The 19,204-nt window shown below is 50.0% G+C and overlaps 1 protein-coding gene across 4 annotated transcripts in view; it reads right to left on the bottom strand.

Moving 5' to 3' along the window:
* Nucleotides 1-18,542, bottom strand: part of DMBT1 (deleted in malignant brain tumors 1) — a 54,252-nt gene extending 35,710 nt beyond the window's left edge. For 2 of the 4 annotated variants that reach the window (XM_084995791.1, XM_084995792.1), the window contains exons 1-8: nucleotides 18,468-18,542; nucleotides 15,265-15,354; nucleotides 13,694-13,723; nucleotides 5,398-5,445; nucleotides 4,357-4,680; nucleotides 3,573-3,602; nucleotides 1,951-1,980; nucleotides 151-177 (exon numbers count right to left, since the gene is read on the bottom strand). In XM_084995791.1, the coding sequence (XP_084851917.1) occupies nucleotides 151-177; nucleotides 1,951-1,980; nucleotides 3,573-3,602; nucleotides 4,357-4,680; nucleotides 5,398-5,445; nucleotides 13,694-13,723; nucleotides 15,265-15,354; nucleotides 18,468-18,528 (640 nt within the window). In that variant the 5' untranslated portion in view covers nucleotides 18,529-18,542. The remainder of the gene's footprint in view (nucleotides 1-150; nucleotides 178-1,950; nucleotides 1,981-3,572; nucleotides 3,603-4,356; nucleotides 4,681-5,397; nucleotides 5,446-13,693; nucleotides 13,724-15,264; nucleotides 15,355-18,467) is intronic. The other 2 variants (XM_084995793.1, XM_084995794.1) reach the window with 1 other exon arrangement.
* Between the last annotated feature and the right edge of the window lie 662 nt (nucleotides 18,543-19,204).

Below are 19,204 nucleotides of genomic sequence, written 5' to 3'. Positions count from 1 at the left end.
CCTGGGGACTCAGCTGGTCACCGAAACAAATCCCCGAGTCCTCAGAGGGGAACCACGCCCCAGCAGGAGTCTGCCTGTCTCCTAATTCTAGAACCCGAGAGGGTGGAAGTCCAGAGAGGAATCGGGCTCAGCGGTTCTGCACCCACTCACCTGGGATAGTAGATCTGATGTGTGCAGCTGCAAGAAAGAGGAAACAGGATCAGCCTCAGTGCCCAGGATGTGTGGCCACAAACGGGACGGGTTCCTGAGAGAGATGCTGAGGGCCCGTCCCCTCCGTGGCCTGAGCAGGGCATCCTGGGAGTGGTCCAGGGGAGCTGAAGAGCAAACGTCAACCCCAGAGAGTAGTTTCCAGACAAGAAAGTTTGGGGGATCGAGTTGATAAATCCTTAGTGTCCATTACACCTTGTCTATTTCAACGGGCCACCAGGGACACCAACTGCTGTGGGTGCTGCTCTCAGGGAAACAGCCCATCTTTCAGGGAAGCTCAGGGTGCCAAGAGCCAGAAAGAGGGGCCCTTTCCTGGAGAAAAACATGTGCTAAAGCAGAGTCACAATTTCTTGGAAGCCAACCTGAGCATGTCACACCAGCATCCTCGTGATGCCCACAGTTGTGCAAGTTCCAGCCATTGTGGGGGCAGCTCCACGCATAGGTCTCATTCCCTGACCAGGCCTCGTGGTCCAGGACAATCAGCCCTGAGCCCTGACCAAACTGGGCACCTCCTGGAGCCGATATGGCCCGGCCACAGCCCAGCTGCCTGCAGACCCCACTGGTGTCCCAGCTGTCGTCACACACGTGCCCCACGAGCCTTAGTACAGCACTTCTACATGGCCCTGACACCTGTCGCCTCCATTCACCAGGGCCAAACCCGATACACTTCCTTGAAAGATACAGGAAATTGCCTTCTGCTGTGTCTCCTGAAGGAAGAGGGCCTGAGGGCTGCGTGAGAGTCAGAACTCGCCCAGGAAAGACTCTGAGTTCTAGGTAATGTTCCCCATCGAGGGCACTTGACGGAATGAAGCCGGTTCATCATCACTATCTCCAAGGAGTTGCCATGTGGGGGGAGGCTGATCCGTGCAGGTTCTCTGACTGCTGCCCCACCACAGCCCCAAATGAAGAGCCCAACCCAGCCTTGGGAGGTAAGAGGGGACGGGGCAGCCCCCAGCCTTCCTCCACAGTGACCGCTTGATGGACTTGAGCCCCTACAGCAGGGCACCACCAGAGACAGCCTCCCGGCCCCCGCCAAGGAGCCCCCTTCGGCTGCCCGCCCCTCCCCCAGCCCCTGCCTCATCAGGCCTGACGTTGTTCTGAAGGCTCCCGTTCCCCTGAGCACGCCCTCGTGCCACTGTCAAGCCCTAGCTTAGCCCGAATCGAAAACAAACCCCGGACCCGCTGAATGTCAGCAGAGCACGTGGCGATGCCTGGGGAGAAGGTGCCTGGTGCCAGCAGGCTGCTCAGAGTCCTTCTAGGACTTGTCCCCTGAAGGACAGGGACAGACTCCTTCTCCTGCTGGGACATCGACTTGGGGATGGCCCCCGCTCCATGGCAGCAAACAAGCTGAGCGGGAAGCCCAAACACATAAGCACGTAGAGATAAGAGACGTGCAGAGGGGGACAGAAAGCCTTGCAAGCTCTGGATCCAGCTCTGCCTGAAGACAGGCCCACCACTCAACATCCTGGCTCTGGAAGACAGTGCATCCCCCTCTGGCTTAAGAGAGTTTCAGGGGGATCCTGCCACTTGCCAACACAGCCATCCTGACAAACGCAGTCTCTAATGGGTAGGTGATGCTTAGCCGTGTGCTGATGCATCTGCTTGTTCTGCTCGGAGGAGGGAACTTGCCACAGTGAATGAGGTGGGGAACACAGCAGCCTGACCCCAGACTTAGAAAGTGCACCCAGGCCTGTTGATTAAATTTGAACACTGTCGGTTTGGCAGGGTCCCAGTGATACTTACTTTGGGAACGAGTCGTTGTGTACCACCAATCTGGAGGGGAAACAAAGCAGCATTAGAAAGAAGGTGGGCAGAATCCAGGTTGGTCTAGTGACCTGTAATTGGTACCACAGCCTGGAGGGGTATTGACTTAGGCCTGACAACGTCCCCATGTCAGGAAGCAAGCTGGGTGTGAAGCCCACAGACATAAGAAACTGGAGGTGAGACGTGCAGGAGGACAAAAGGTATTGGAATTTCTAGATCCAACTGGACCTGAAGACCAACCTACCAATCAATCTCTTCTATGTAAGCCTTTGCATCCTCCCAGCCTGCCCAAATTAAGACAATATGAGCTGGGATCCCACCACCGGCAAACAAAGGCATTCTGAGCATTACATCCCCATAACGTATGGGTGACGGTAGCCATAATTCCTGCAAGTGGAGGAAATATGCCACATTGAATGGAGGTGGTGAACACAGAGGCTTCCACCGAGACTTAGAAATTATATTCACGGAGTTCCCATTGTGGTGCAGTAGAAACAAATCCCACTTGTAACCCTGAGGTTGCAGGTTCGATCCCTGGCCCGGCTCAGCGGGTTAAGGATCTGGCGTTGCCGTGAGCTATGGCGTAGGTCACAGACGTGACTTGGATCCCGCATTGCTGTGGCTGTTGTGTAGGCCCGCAGCTATAGCTCTGATTAGACCCCTAGCCTGGGGACCTCCACATGCTGCGGGTGCAGCCCTAAGAAAGAAAAGACCAAAAAAAGAAATACAGAAAGACAGAAAGATGAACGGAAGGAAGGGAGAAGGTGGGGAGGGAGTTCCCATTATGGTGCTGCAGAAACAAATCTGACTAGTATCCATGAGGACACAGGTTCAATCCCTGGCCCCACTCAGTGGGTGAGGGATCCAGCGTTGCCATGAGTTATGGTGTAGGTCACAGACTTGGCTTGGATCCTGTGCTTCTGTGGCTGTGGTGTAGGCTGGCAGCTGCAACTCTGATGGGACCACCAGCCTGGGAACTTTCATGCCATGGGTGTGGCCAAAAGAGAAAGACAGAAAGAAGGAAGGAAGGGAGGGAGGAAGGAGGTGGGTAGAATCCAGGTTGGTCTAGTGACCTGGAGCTGAGATCAAGGACAGTGGGGTCTGAGATGCTTCCCGGCCTGGGGGAGAAAGAGGCCTTTTCTGAGAGCTTGCTGTGAGCTCAATCCTGCCCTCAAATGTGCACACATGGCACTGAGGGGGTACCGTCCCCAGAGCAATCCCCGTGCCCTCCTGACGGAGTGCTCCCGGTAAAAGCATCCCGTAGACTCTGCCTGCGGAACATGACATGGAAGAGCTGTAGTCTCCCCTCACACAGAATTCTGGTTCCAGACAATATTTTCAAGCGCGATGACCCCAAGACAAAGCACTTTGTCACCAAGCCCTCTGAGGGAACAATGTGTGTCCACACTGTCCTTAAATCACAGAGCCTGACAGAGGATCCAGGGGTTATGGCTCATCTGGAGCCGTCTACATGCTCCAGAGTGACCACGGCGGGTACTGAGAGGGAAGCTCCACACGCCCCTCCTGGAGCTCCTGGTTGGGGCTGTGGAGGTGAGTGGGGACAGAGGGGACACCCAAGAGTCAAAGGCACCTGGACTCACCTGGAATGACCGTGGACGAGCGCTGGGCACCTGTGAGAGACAGAAGGCAGATCAGACACATCGCACAGAAGGGGCACAAATGGGCCAAAGGGGACGACGCTGAGCAGGTGAGATGCTCAGTCCGTGCTTGTCCCCTGCCCTGGAGGGGGGACCTCTGCCACCCACAGGCCTCCATAGAGGCTCCTGGGAGGGGTCCAGGTGGATTTCCAACCAGTACTTCCAGTGTCAGCTGATGAGCTCTGTGTCTAGACGACAGCGTTGATGCCCAGCCAGTGCAGCCACAGCTTTTATGGGTTCACAGAGGCAGTAAGACTGCAGAGCCCACCTTCAGACCTAAATCTCATGTGTGAGCTGATGAACAAAGCTGTGCCTGACAAGCCCCACAGGGGCCACTGCCCTGCGCACAGCAGACCTGGTGACCAGACAGGGCATCTCAGGGCTCTGGAGGGGCTACGGTCCAGGACTCGGGATCCAACACCTGGGCCACCTGCGGTCCTGGCCCACGTGCCTCTGGTCAGAGACCTCCTTACAGAGCTTTCCTCTTTATCTCAGCCTGGCCCTGTCTGTCACAGGGGGGAATAAAGCCTTGATTGTCGCTTTTAGAGGTGACCTCTGTTCTCATTCACCACCATCATGCTGGCAGCTTGACAAAAGCTCCTATTAACTTAGGAAAATTGGTGATTTTAAGGAAAGGAGACACGTAGAAAAATTTGAAGAGGATCACAATATAAGAAGGAAACCAGGCCCCCAGAGAGGAACCCCCGCCCCCAGACTTCATACTAACCTGAGCAGATGACACCAGCGTCCTCCTGGTGTCCACAGTTGTGTGTTTTCCAGCCACTGTGGGGGCAGCTCCACAAGTAGGTCTCATGCCCTGAGCAGCGCAGGTCATCCAGGAGAATCGGCCCTAAGCCCTGACCAAACCGGGCACTTCCTGGGGCCGATACGGCCCAGCCACAGCCCAGCTGCCTGCAGACCACGTTGGCATCGTTGGTGTCCCAGCTGTCATCACACACGGTGCCCCAGGAGCCTTGGTACAGGATTTCCACTCGGCCCTGACACCTGTCACCTCCATTCACCAGCCTCAGGGCCAAATCCCATTCGGTCCCTAGGGGGCAGCACAAGAACGCAGCCTCATGTCTCCTGAGGTCACAGGCCTCAGGCAGGCTCAGACTTAGGGGACTCCCTGTTGACCATAGTGTCTAGGCAGGGATTCACCTTTGAACATGGCCATGAGTTAATCTGTATCACCGAGAAAGGGAAGAGGTTTTTCCTCCCCAAGCCCAGGCTGTCAGAAGCTCAGCTGTTCTCGCTGTACCTCCCAGCTCTCCTATAGGAAGTGCTGGGGGGTTCACAGGACCCCCAGTACCCACAGGCTAAAGGGTCGTGTTTCCTCTGCAGCAGATACACATCAAAGTGACCTGATGTGGCCCCGGAAGGGGAACATGGAGTCCCCTGTCCCAACAGGTTTGCACCTGCCCCCCCAGGTTCCGCAGGCAGAGACCCGGGCCCCTGGCCCTACCAGAGCCAACGTACACTGGTGAGGACCACACGGGCAGGCTCTAAGCTTGGACAATAGGACCCTCTTGGAGACAGAACACCAAGCTCCACCTTGGAGCACCCCTTGCCCATTGGCGCCTCCCCAACTTGAGTCAAGGCCCGTGGAAGAGATACATGTTCAGGCCTGAAGCTTGGTTCAGAGCCCCACCCTGGAGAGCTGAGCGCCCCCCTCTCTTACACCTGCTGCACCCCTTGTGGATCAGAGACGATCCTCTGGGTACAGCAGGGTCATGAGCCCACAGGGACCCCTCATAACAAACGTTACCTTCTGCTGCGATTGTGGTTAAGGGTTCCTCCGTGTGAAACGAAGAAGCTGCAGAGTGGGGAGAAGAAGAGGTCACTGGACATGGGTCCTCCTTAGGGAAGGGGTGACCCCCTGCCTCTTGGCTCTGAAACAGGAGATGGAGATCTGGAAGCCCTGCCCCAGTCCCAAGGCTGTCTTCCTTGTGAGGCAGAGTCCATCTCTCTGCCACTCTGCCAGCCCTCAAGTCAATGTTGGAGGCCACCAGGGATGTTCTTGGTTCCTGCCAGCATCCTCCCGCCTCTTCTGCTTCCACCGTCTCCATCCAAAAAAAAATCACCCCATTGATGAACAACCCAAATCTCTTCACAAGGTTAAACTCCAAATGCCGACTGCCTATTGGCTCAAAGGAATGACCAATATCTCCCATCACTGAGACATTCCTGAAGGGTGGCCCCAACTAGGAGGAAAGGAAGGCTCCAAGCTGCTTGGCCAAATACTGAAATAAACCGGCTCCAAAGTGAGTGCCTGGACCGACACGCTCTCTTGGGGAACGTGTTCTCCTGTGGTGGTTGGAATATCATGGCTCCATCCTGGGCTCAGTGACGTGTATGCATACAGTGGTCCACATCGTAAATGCCAGATGTTGCTCTAAAGATGGGCAGATTGACTCCCTTTGGGGGTATCCTTCGAGGTTTGCTTGTGGATTAAAGGACCCCTTGGTGCTAGAACACCCACCAGCCCTCTGCGAACAACAGAGAAATGTCGGGATTTGCTAGGTTGGGTTGGGGAGAAGTCCTCTTCTGCACTGAAAGCGTAAACATCCTTCGTTTGGCATTTAATCCCCCATAAAGAGGATATGTTGGATACTCCTCAGTTTGATTTTGGTATAGATTTAAGTTTTAAAGGCTGGAAGTCCCCGATCCTTCCCTGCATTTAAAGCGCAGAGGAGGTACCACTTAGGAAGTTATGTGATCACCCTGGGCTGAGGACGGTCGTGATGCTGCTTGAGGGGTGGTGTGCCCGGGGTGACTGCATCAGCAAGCTCTGGAGGGCTGAGACTGAAACTCCCCCCGCCGCAAACTTTAGGACTTCAGCCAAGTGGCTTACCCTCTCTGAACCTCCATTTCTCTCTGTGTGAGAAAGGAGAGTAATACCCACCCCAACATCAAAGAAGATACACCTTAGAGGAGAGACAGCAGGTAAACTGCCAAGTGTTACGTATATGTGATACTGAGGAGCACAGGAGCCCCTGTCCTCAGAGTGACACAGGTGACAGTGCCAGTGATGGTGGCACGACCTGAGCCCCCAACTCCAGCATTCTCCCTGTGGCCACATTCATGGTCCTATCACCCGCTGTGGGAGCAGCTTGACAGAGGGCTCCTGTCCCAAGCAGCACACGGTGCCCAGGAGAATGTTCCCTGAGCCCTGATGGAAGGGACCCCCACCCAGGAGCAACACTGAATGGCCACAGCTGAGCTCCAGACAAATGACATCTGCATCCCAGGTGTCCCGGGTGCCATCACACTTGGTGCCCCAGCAGCCATGGAACAGGTGCTCTACCGGCCCTGACACCCGTCACCTCCATTCACCGGCCTCAGGACCACCTTGCATTGACACCGTGGAAAGCCCCCCATCCCTCTTTCTGCTCACCCCCCACCCCCGGCTCTCATTACCCAGCACGCCCTGCCCGCCTGTCCCCTCTGACCCCTGTCCCCTCTCCTCGAGCAATGTTTCTCCTCCCTTGGGACTTTACACATCACAGCTCCCCCAGGCACCGTCTTAGCTCTCCTCTCTTGCCCACCTGAAGGACCTCATGTAATCTGAGAGCTTTCCAGGAAGAGGACCCCCAAAACCCCTCTCTGATCCTGGACAGCCCCAATCCCAGACCGACATGTTCAGGGCCTCCTGGGTTCCCATCGTCATCCCACACTCAACACCGGCTCTTTCTTCCGTTGGAATCAAGCGTCATCACGGTCCACCGCGCTGTGTAGGAGATGGGGGGGGGCAGTTGACTCTTCGTGCTCCCCGCCTCTTACGTCCAATATCACCCAAGTGGTCTTTTCTTTTTACTGCGCTGCAGTTTTGCCAGGTGAGACCTTCCTTCTCCTGAACCTGGCCGGGGTCCCCCACTCAGCTCCCTCCTCCTCCTTTCTCGAATCCAGCCGCACCCGCTGATGAAAGCAGTGTGCATGGAGTGCTTATGCCAAGCCAGTTCCTGTGCTGAGATGCTTCGTCTGTCTCCCCGAGATCGTCTCAAGTTTTTTTGGGTTTTTGTTGTTGTTGTTGTTGTTTATTTGTTTGTTTGTTTTAGAGCTGCACCTGCAGTATATGGATGCTCCCAGGCTAGGGGTTGAATCTGAGCTACAGCTGCCAGCCTACACCACAGCCACAGCAACACAGGATCTGAGCCGTGTCTGCAACCTACACCAGAGCTCACGGCAATGCTGGATCTTTCACCCTCCGAGCAAGGCCTGGGATTGAATCTGTGTCCTCATGGATACTAGTCAGATTCGTTTCCACTGAGCCACGGCGGGAACTCCCTGACTCAAGTCTTATCTTCATAGAGTACAGGTATGTTCAGTCACTTTCCTGTTCAAAATGCCTCAGTGTCTTCTCCATTCCCACCAGTTCAAGATGGGCTTGTCCAAGAATGGGCCTCAACCTACCTTTTGAGCCCCCTGTGAGGGGCTTCGAGAGCCTTGATTCCCACCATGAAGCTGACCATGACCAGAGAGTCAGTGGCACCAGGCTCCTGCCTGGCATGATCCTGCTACATCACCCACACAGATAACACAAGGAAAACAGGCAGCAGGTTCTGAGGGATCCAGCCCAGCCTGCTGACCGCCCAGCATCCTGACAGCAGGAGCCTCGTCAGTGGTTAGTCTGAGATCATGAGAATGTTTGGTCAAGGAGTGACCAGAGAGTTGGAATGCGATGGGAGAGAAGGGCACAGGTGGCGTCTATGGTTGTTGTCAGGAGCGGGCTCAGGGAGCGGGAGGGAAGACCAGTCCGACCGTCTGGGGGGTGTTTCCAAGGTGCATTCTGGGCTTCCTTAGCCCTTCCTGCTGCCTCCCGTCCCTCCTGTAAGCGGTCCCTGCCAAAGAGATCTCAGGCTCCCAGCCTCAGTCTGCCCCCTACTGGGGGTCAGTCACCAAAAATCTGCTCCTCAAGTGCCTCCCAGGCCACTTCTGGACTCCCAGGGCACACTCTGAAAGGACAACACAGCCAAGACCCAATGGGGGGGTCGGCTGTCCTAAGTGAGCACGCAAAGGGTGCATACTCTCACCGCAGAGAAGGAAAGATAAGACTTTTAGTAAAAATTGTCAACAGAGGCAAAGGCATCTGTTCCGGGTTCAAATCTCTGCCCGGCCACGTACCCCCCATGTGACCCCAGACATAGAACTTGGCGATTGGCCTATCTGCGCCGAAGTTTCCCATCTGCACAAGGGGCGTAATAATGCAACTTACCTCAAAGTGTTGTTGGGAAGATTTCACAATAACAGCACTACTTACCATGTGCATTAGTCGAGCACTTATTATGGGCCACTAGCATTTTAAATGCTTTTTAAATTTATTAACTCATTTCATATGTGAAAATAATCTTGCCCAGGGTACAAAGCAAGGGCTTGGAAGATGTTAACTATCTTTCATATAACTGGCATTAATGGTGAGAAGAGGCACTGATTTTTTTTTTTTCATCTTTCTCTCCTGACACCGAGTTGAAGCTGATCTCATCCAATGAAGGACCAAGAGGCAGAGAGAAGAAGGAAGAAGAATGACAGAGGGGATTGGCTGAGTGCGTGTCGGGGACATGCTCAGGTCTCTGCACCCCTCGACCCCTCCCTCTCCATCCCTGCGTTAAAGGACAAGTGCTTGGTCTGTGGCCAAGACGGCACTCAGCCTCCAGCAGCCAACAGCAGCTACCCAGCCAGTGAGCAAAACCACGGGAAGACAGGAAAAAAAAAAACCCTATCTTATCATTGTCTGTAGTCTGTGGAATCCACTGGTCTAGAAAGAAACCAAATTCATTTTAGGCAATTCCATTCTTGGTAAATGATGGGCAGTCACAGAAACTGGCTTGAGGTTCACCTTGCAATCCTGCCAGGGGGCGCTGTGGTTCCATCTTGGGTTTATATGTTCTTGCTGAAAGTGGGGTTTTGCTCTAGAAGTTTAACGCAAGTAGGTTGGAAGTAATTTTAGATATAATAAAATTGCATGTCTCTTTACTAGGCTCCTAATGCTAGTTATAATTGCAGGATGTAATCTAAACTGGTTGTTAAACTGGTCGTCAAGAAATCTGGGCGGTGGATGAATCCACCCCCCAGTCTGAAATTTGAGGAAAGTCAGCACTGGGAATGGCCACTGGGGGGCCCCCTAAATAAGGAAATACTTTGGTGTCAGCGCTCCTGTTCCCTACGATGTGTATCCTGAGAAATTTCCACTGTACCTTGAAGAAAACTGAAATTTAGAGAACCTGGAATTTTATCATCAGTGAGGCCTTACTCCATGCCCTCCTCGCTTCAGGTCAACCCTCAGCGTACCCTCATAGTCCTTTAAACTCAATTTTGGTTTTTTTGTGGGGTTTTTTGGTGGGTTTTTTTTGTCTTTAGAGCCATACCCAAGACATACGGAAATTTCCAGGCGAAGGATCCAATCAGAGCTGTGGCTGCTGGCCTGCACCACAACCACAGCAACGCCAGATCCAAGTTGCATCTGTGACCTATGATGCCACAGCTCATGGCAACACTGGATCCTTAACCCACTGAGCAGGGCCAGGGATCAAACCTGAGCCCTCATAAATACTGAATACTAGTTGGATTTGCTACTGCTGAGACACAATGGGAATTCCTCAATTTTAGTTTTTGAGTTACTTTTTTGAGAAGATCAACTGTATTTGTGAGGATGGATGTTTCACGACATATGTTTCTAGAGGTCTTCCAAAGCACAAAAAGAATATTTATTCATTTTAAAAATAGAATAATTGTAGCCAGTTAGCTTGGTTAGAGAGTAGTCTACTACTAATAAAAAAAAATAGAATAAAACTTCTTCTATCTTATAGGCACTTTATGGATTCATTGGATCCTTTTATAAATCTAAGATGTATTATGGACTCTTCAGTGATCTAATTTTTCCCATATCTTCAAATGTTTTGGTATTTCCTCATTCAAAGGATTAGTTCACCACTGCTCATCAATTATTAACAATTATTTGTAACAGATATATAATTTAAAAAATGGAAGAATGGCAGAATTGCCTAAAAGGAAGATGAAATAGTGAAATAAATTTTCTCTCCCACTTACAGACCAGGACACTGAGGCACAAACATCAGAACAGTAGCCCAGGCGTTCCCGTCGTGGCTCGGTGGAAACAAATCTGACTACCATCCATGAGGATGTATGTTCGATCCTTGGCCTCCATCACTGGGTTAAAGGATCTGGTGTTGCTGTGAGCTGTGGTGTAGGTTGCAGACACAGCTTGGATCTGGCGTTGCTGTGGCTCTGGTGTAGGCCAGCAGCTACAGCTCCGAATTGACTCCTAGCCTGGGAACCTCCGTCTGCTGTGGGTGCAGCCCTTAAAAGCCAAAAACAAGCAAAAAGGTACCCCAAGGACACACAGATTCCATCTTCTGTCCATGTTTTTTTTCTCACCTTTTTTGGGGGGTGGGGGCATACCTGTGGCATACAGAAGTTCCCAAGCCAGAGATCGAACCGTGCCACAGCAGTGACTCAGACACAGCCTTGACAACACCGGATCCCTAACCTGCCGAGCCGCCAGGGAACTCCACTGTCCATGCTTTTGGCTGTCATCCAGTGCTGCCTTTTGTCACAGCCACTGCCTGCCATCAACTCACTTTGTGTGGTTCTTGCAAGGACAGCGGTCTGTGCTAACCCACTTTCCATAAACCAACCCAAACTGAGTTTTCAATGGGAAGTGACCCAGGAGACATGACCACTGTTTTTCCGTTGATTTTGCAGCACGATGCTAGCCTAAGCAACTTTTGATAAGAAGATCATTGTGGCTTTCCTCTGTCACAAGCATCCAGCTTATTTCACCCTCTCAGGTACAGTCTTTTCTGCCATGCAGACTGCATTCGTCTCAGTGGGGTTTAAAGATTTTTGTAGATGGGAGCCTTGTCTGAGCCCTCTTCATGGGGTCTCACTGTTCCTAAGCAAATGGCCAGCCTAAAGGTATGGTACAGAGGGACAGGGTGCCACCAAGCGGAGATGGTGTCAGATGGCTCATTTCTTGTTTGTTTTGTTTTTCGGGAGGGGTGGCTCCGTGCCTGCAGCAGACAGAAGTTCTGGGGACATGGGTTCCGTCCGTCATGGCTCAGCGGTAGCAAACCCGACTAGTTGGATCCTGGCCTTCCTCAGTGGGTTCAAGGATCTGGGGTTGCCATGTGCTGTGGTGTGGGTCGCAGACATGGCTCTAATCCTGTGTTGCTGTGGCTGTGGTGGAGGCCGGCAGCTGCAGCTCCGATTCAACCCCTAGCCTGGGAATTTCCATATGATGCAGGTGCGGCCCTAAAAAAAGGACAAAAAAAAAAAAAAAAAAAAAAAACCAAAAAACCACAGAAGTTCCCAGGCCAGGAATCAAGCCCTGGTCACAGCAGCAACCTGAGCTGCTGCAGTGACAATGCTGGATCCTTACTGTGCCACAAGGGAGCTCCAAGACTGCTCATTTTTAATGCGTCGGTTTAAGACGTGACCAAGGATGAGCATCCCAGAGATTTTCCCGTGGATACAGCTCTGCCTGCACCACCCCCAAGCCGATTTAGACAAGGACTTCGAAGGCAAATAAGAACCGAGTCTGACTGCAGCGGCCGCCCTCTCTGCTCTTTCCCTGCTTGTCCCAAAAGACAGACCGTGTTCTATCGCCAAAGGCAGGGGACATTTCCAAACTTTGTTGATCAGAAGGTTTTTTTCTCTAGAACTTCAGAAAGTGTGGGGAATGGGACCCAGGGGCCCTGTGCTGGCTAGATGCCGTGTTAGGATGGCTGACCTGGGGGGCGTGGGTAGCTGCAGTCAGTGGAAGTCTGTACCACCCCCCTCAAGGTCCTGACAACTGCAACTGTGGAAAACAGAAAAACTCTTCCTTCTGCTTCTGGCTGGCTGGTTCCTACCCCAGCCCTGGCCTCCATTCACCTGTGACTTTCTCAGGGCTCCTCTCACTGATGGCTTGGTCACATCTCCGCTGCCACAGACCTCTTATACGGCTGTAATTGTAACTGTGTGCTCAGCTGATTAATGCCTTTCTCGCCATTAATCCCTAAGTTCCTGAAGGCAGGAATCATATTCCCCTGAAGCAACAGAAAGCCCCCACTGGAGCTTCTCCTATTTAGGAGGATCCTAGTAGGACTGCTTCTTGCCAAATGAGGTGGCACAGATATCGAGGCCATTTTGAAAGATGTTTGAAGGTTCAATGCTAGTAACACACCTATGGAAAAGTCTCTGCATCAACAACTCTGACTTAGGATGTAGCCAACAACCATTTGGGAAAATACCAAAAATCTAAATTTACTTGGCATCAAGCAAAATATAGACATTAAGAAAAATAAGTTTAAAAAAAAGGTAGCACTTAAAATATACACACATAGCTTCTGTCCTTGCTTTGGAATTTCTTGGCAAAGTCATCTTTCCATAATTACACTGCAAACATGAAAACTTGAGTCCTGGACCCGGCAGCATGGTTGCTCAAGGTGTGGTCTGTAGACTATCTTTATTTTAAGTTATATAAAAATGTAGATTCCTGGAATTCCCACTGAGGCACAGCAAGTTAAGAACCCAGCATTGTCTCTGAGATGGCATGGGTTCCATATGTAGCCTGGCACAGTAGGTTAAGGATCTGGCATTGCCACAGCTGTGGTGTAGGTTGCAGCTGCAGCTCAGATTTGATCCCTGGCCTGAGAACTTCCATATGCCATGGGTTCAGCCGAAAAAGAAATAAAAAAGCAGATTCTTGAGCCCCAACCCAGACCCTCTAAATCCAAGCCGGGAGCAGGGAGGTTAATTCCAAAGACCTGACTTCAATCAAATACGCTAGTTGATTCTGATGTGCCCTGAAGTTTGAAGCAAAGGCAAAATACTACTTTAGAAGAACCTAACTGTAGTACCACATGGTCTACTTCATGCTGTGGCTGAAAGAAGATTCTGTTGCCTTGTATTTCCATTAAGGACACAAACCATATTCGTATGCAGCCCTCATACCATTCATTAAAGTCCAGTGAGGCAGGGCTTGTTTGTAAGATATAAATGTCTGCATAGAATGAAAAATAAATTTTAAACCAAACACAGGATATTGTTTTCAAATCACTTACCATGTGTTCCAGGAAGATCCGATTCAGAAACTGTAAAGGAGTAAAAGAAAAATCAGCACATATGTTTCATACACAGGGGCCCTAATTAAGAGAGCCACCTCTGAGCCATTGTTTTTCTTAGAGTTGACTCTGAAGTCAAGACATAATAACTGCAGGTAGATCTACATCAACAAGTCTGGAATCTGCTTTTGAAATGTCATGCAAATTAATACAGATTTCTTGAGGCTCTAGTGTGTGCAATGAGAGACCTAGGCTCGCTTCCAAGACAGCCATATTCATTAAAAAAGAATGAAATAAGGTGCAGCAATGTGGGTGGACCTGAGATTATCATACCCAGTGAAGTAAGTCAGACAGAGAAAGACAAATATCCTGTGATATCACGTATGTGTGGAATCTAAAATATGACACAAATGATCTTATCTGCAAGAGAAACAGACTCGCAGACAAAGAGAAGAGACTTGTGGTTGAGGGCAGGGGTGGGGCGTAGAGGGATGGATTTGGGCTTTGAGATTAGCCGATGCAAACTATCATATCCACAGTGGATAACCAACACGGTGCTACAATACAGCACAGGCAACTATACTCAATATCCTGTGACAAACCTTAATGGAAAAAACAGGAAAGATAGTGTATATACCTGTGTGTAACTGAATCACTTTGCTGGACAGCAGAAATTAACACCACATTGTAAATAAAGTATGCTTCAATAAAATACGTTTTAAAAATAAATACAATGGCTACATCCCTGCATCCCGAGGTCTACCCTGTGACTTCTCTTCTCCTCCCTCACACACAGCCGAGGGGGCTGAGTTTTAAAGCTTCATCGTAACAGATGACTTTGAACATTTTCTAACCCGGGGGCCTTGGGTCATATTCAAGAGGTTTGCACGTGTCATCTCACAATCCTCACACAATCCCGTGGGGAAGCTGAGGCTGGGGAAGGGGACCCACATCAATGGACCAGAAGGTGATGGGGGCGGGATTTGTGCCCAGACTCTTGGGCTTGATCACTTCACTAGTCTGCCTCCCAGAATATATATTTTCAGTACTTGTATTCTTTGGCCCAAATCATGGTCTGTGCTTTTGCTCAGGCAGGTGCACTCCTGCACACGCAGAATGCCAATTATCGAGGAATTAGTGCACGGAAGCTGTTATCATTTAAAGCACTGGCTGAGTCAGGGACAGTCCTTGTTCCCCCAAGACTTGTTAACAATTCTAGAAAAGAAGAGAAACGTGATTTTGTCCAGCGAGACTCAGCTAGATGCTGCTGTCCCCAGTCTCCCCCGCTGCCCTGTTGTCTATAATCCCTGCTGGACACCCAGCGGGGCAGCCTCAGAGGCAGAGGTCTTAGGAAAGAGGGGTGGCTGGACAGAGACTTGCACGTGCCTGCCTCTTGGTCAGGACAGAAACTCGCGAGGAAAGGGCTAAGAGTCCCAGTGGACCCCATCGGAGGAGGTCTTTCCCGTCCTACATCTAAAAGCCAGCAGGAATCTCTGCAGCAGTCCCTCCCGAGTCCCTGAGGGTGGCCTTGAGTCCCACCATCACCCCACGGCAGAGTTTATCAGAGTTACCAGAGTTGATTGTCTGCGTCTCCCAGAAAGCAGTTTCTGTGATTTGTGTTCGGTCTTCAGTGGTCGATTCTGTTTGCGTTGTTGAAGATACTAAGAAAAATAGCCCAATGAGCGCTCTTCTGAAAACGTTAAAATCTGAACACCCCACCGCCAACCCCCACCGGTTCATTCAAGCAGAGGAAGGGGCTGCTTTGGAGGGTAGCTGGACCCGCCACTCATTAATTGATTCACTGGGAATACAGCCGGGTCTGACCACAAGGGGCACTGCGCCAAAATTCAGGGAGAAAGATGGGACCCTGCGTAGAGGGGGAGGCTCAGGGCTCTGGAGCCCGCAGGCTACTGAGGTGTGGTTGACCAGATACTTAAAGTGCACCTCCTGGTGATTCGAGATGCATACGCAATGTGGAAAGACCCTCTCCCATCTAGTTAATTCACGCATCCCTCACCTCATCTATTTATCTTTCCTTAATGTCTGTATTTTGCTTAACGTCAAGTACAGTAAGGTTTTTAAGGTTTTCCCAAATGGTTGTTGGCTACATCCTAAGTCTGACTTGTTGACGTAAAGACGTTCCCATAAGTGTCCCCAAAGGGACTGTGTCCATGGTATTTAAAAAGAGCAGCTAGATTTAGCCAGGCTGGGGAGGGGTGGGTGAGAATAAGATTGCCTTCCAGGTAGAGGGAACAGCATGAGCACAGTCACCATGACAAGAGGTGGCCTTACTGCAGTGCCCTGTGAAGGGGGCAGAACAGGTAGCTCTGTACTATGAGCTATCCTGCCGCAAGGGATCCTGCAAAACGAGCAGAACTAAAACCACGAGGTGGAAAAGAGCAGGGAGCATGTGGGAACCGAAACCCAGGTGGGTGTTGTCAGGCAGGTGTGAAGATGTCAAGATGCTGGGAAGGACAGGCGGGGCAGTGGGGTCCGGGGTGCCAGGGCTGCGGCAGCACTTGGACTCAGGCCCGGGCACCGCCTTGCACTTTCTCCCTGTTCCGTAAAATTCCACACCTGCCCTGGACTGAGTTACGTAACTGCCCAGTAGGGAGTTTGCGCAATAAAGACAGGTGGCAGCGAAGAGAGCTGGCGAGGGAGTAGTGAGACCTCTGTGTGGTCTATGTCAATGAGAACAGAAGTGCCTCCCCCGGCCAAATGTCACCCAATTAAAGACATCTCACCGTGACTAAAAGTCCCATTAGATTTCCTCCTTTTTAAGGCATTAATCATTGCCAACCCCCCGATAAACCGTGGAAAGGGATGTACGAGCATTAACAATTTACGAGGAATTAGTTTGTTAGCAGTTACTCCTTTCTTATTTTGCAAAACATTAGCCTTAAAGAACTGGAACCAAGGAAATGAAATTAAAAAATTCTTTTGCTGGTGGAGTTCCCATCATGGCTCAGTGGTTAATGAACCCAGCTAGTATCCATGAGGAGGCAGGTTTGATCCCTGGCCTTGATCAGTGGGTTAAGGATCCCAAGTTGCTGTGAGCTGTGGTATAAGTCCCAGACGAGGCTCAGAGCTGGTGTTGCTGTGGCTGTGGTATAGGCTGGCACCTCAGCTCCGATTTGACCCCGAGCCTGGAAACTTCCATATTCCCCGGGTATGGACCTAAAAAAAAAAAATCTTTTGGTGGGAACCCTCTCTTCTTTTATTGAGAATGTAAATTGGTGCAGCCACTATGGAAAACAGTATGAAGAAGGTTCCTCAAAAAATTAAAAATAAAGTTGCCGTATGATCCTGCAATCCCACTCCTGAGCATATATTTGGACAAAACTATAATTTGAAAAGATACATGCATCCCTATGTTCCTAGCAGCACTATTCACCATCACCAGGACATGGAAACAACCTAAATGCCCATGGACAGATGAATGGATAAAGAAGATGTGGTACCTACATACAGTGGAATATTACTCAGCCATAAAAAGAATGAGATAATGCCATTTGTAGCAACATGGATGGACCTAGAGATTATCACACTAAGTGAAGTAAGTCAAAAAGAGAAAGACAAATCCCATATGATATCACTTATATGTGAAATCTAAAATATGACACAAATGAGCTTACCTATGGACCAGAAACAGACCAGAGACATAGAGAACAAACTTGTGGTTGCCAAGCTGCTTGGGGCGGGGGTGGTAAGGATAACTTATATATACATAAAAATGGGTAAACAACAAAGTCCTACTGTACAGCATAGGGAACTATGCTAATGTCCTATAATAAGCCATAATGGAAAAGTATCTGAAAAAAGAATATATATTAATCTACTTTCAGAGCTGCCCCTGTGAAGACTTGGGGCTCTGGAAGTTATTCGAAAATTAGGATACTTTTTCCCTGTCTTCTGAAACTAATGCATGTAGCAAAACGTGACACTAGGAAAAAAGTTGGGGGTGGGGAGGTCACGGATGTGGAAAGAAGAAGGAAGAAATAAATGAAGGATGAGAAAGAGAGAGGGAGAAAGGGAAGGAGGAAGAGAGATGGAAACACAGGTAAATAGAAGAGACAGAGAAAAGTAGAGAGAACCAGATAGGGAGATAATAGACTGGCCAATCATCCTGTTTGCCTAGCATCTCAGTATAATGACAGGGAGATTCAATGGTCTCATTGATTTGCCCAGGGCTCTTTCTTGTACCTTTTATCACTTGACACTCTAAGAACACAAAGAAATACTTAAGTAACTAAGCTTCAAGTCATTTCTCTAAAGCAGTGACAGACACAAACTTGGAATCGTAATAATCTTATCTGTGCTCAGCTGCTTGATTGGATTTTACTGGGCAAATATTATCAAGCCCAGACACGCCTGCAGAAAAGAAGGCCCATTCTGAGCATTTGCAGGGCAATCGTGTCTGCCAATTTTCATGCTGAACCAATGGTGACAGAGTTTTAGGGCCTCTTAATAAAACACAACTTTAATTTTAAGAAATTTCCTAAGACCCATCAATAATGTCCTTACTTGAGCGACTCCCTGAAAACCTTGACAGAATGACAGACTCTTTCTAGCTACAACCACTGCATTTCTCAGCCAGAAACCAAACAAAACCTACTTCCCACTTAGGATTATCAGTAAAGACCTTCCTCCCCCTTGAAACAAAACTCCCCTTGGGACAGAAAAAAATCTAGCGCCAAGAAACAAATAGATACAATTTGCCATGTTTCGGACTTGCAACCATGAAATGAACAAATGTAAAAATTAGGTATCATACCTGTGGTTAGAACTTGACTCAATAAAAGACATATTTCAAGGATGACTGCGGAGGTCCCCATTTTGCTGGGTTCTCAATTTGAATGAAATGCCTTGACATTTATAGGTTCTCAGCTAAAAGGGGGCGTGTCTTCCCCCGGTAGTGGATTTCTATTGCTGCCATAAATCAATATAAAGGAAGTGAAGGACTTTTCTAACAATCAGTGGCTAATCTGTGGGAACAACTTAGGTGTGTTCAATTGATTGTCATATGAACGGACTGGCTATTCCCCAGCTGCAAAAGCACTGACATTAGCCATGCAATTTCCAACTTCCTTCTAGGTGAACCTGGAAGACTCTGAGGCGCTCCCTGAATATAGGCTGCATTTGAACCTTGGAGAATGTGGATGGATTTGTGGGACATCTGCTCCAAGGTTCAGGGCCGAGCAGGATGTGGGCTGCTGAGCAAATACAGGGCAGGATGCCAAGGGGGATAGCATGTCTTCAGGATAATTTGTCCTGGCAGGAGCCCCTGGCCTTGGAGACTCAAGGAGGGCATTGGTGCAGACATTGCTGGAGAGGAAAGACATGCGGTGTATCCATGATGGACCAGCCTGGCACCAGCTCTGGCCCCCTTCTTGTGGCTCTCACAATAATTCTCAGCCCAGGAGCTGAGAAATGTGTCACCACAATCTGGACCACCTCCCATCATGTCAGGATTTGATTTCTTTTTTTCTTTTCTTTCTTTCCTTTTTTTTT

Source organism: Sus scrofa, chromosome 14 (genome assembly GCF_054392235.1).
Source record: "Sus scrofa isolate SSC_HxYL_T2T_F1_AM1 chromosome 14, Sscrofa_HxYL_maternal_Yorkshire_Landrace_v2.0, whole genome shotgun sequence".
In the NCBI taxonomy this organism is placed as follows: domain Eukaryota; kingdom Metazoa; phylum Chordata; class Mammalia; order Artiodactyla; family Suidae; genus Sus; species Sus scrofa.
The sequence above is the reverse complement of the archived record's forward strand: the minus strand, read 5'-3'. Positions and strand labels throughout refer to the sequence as shown.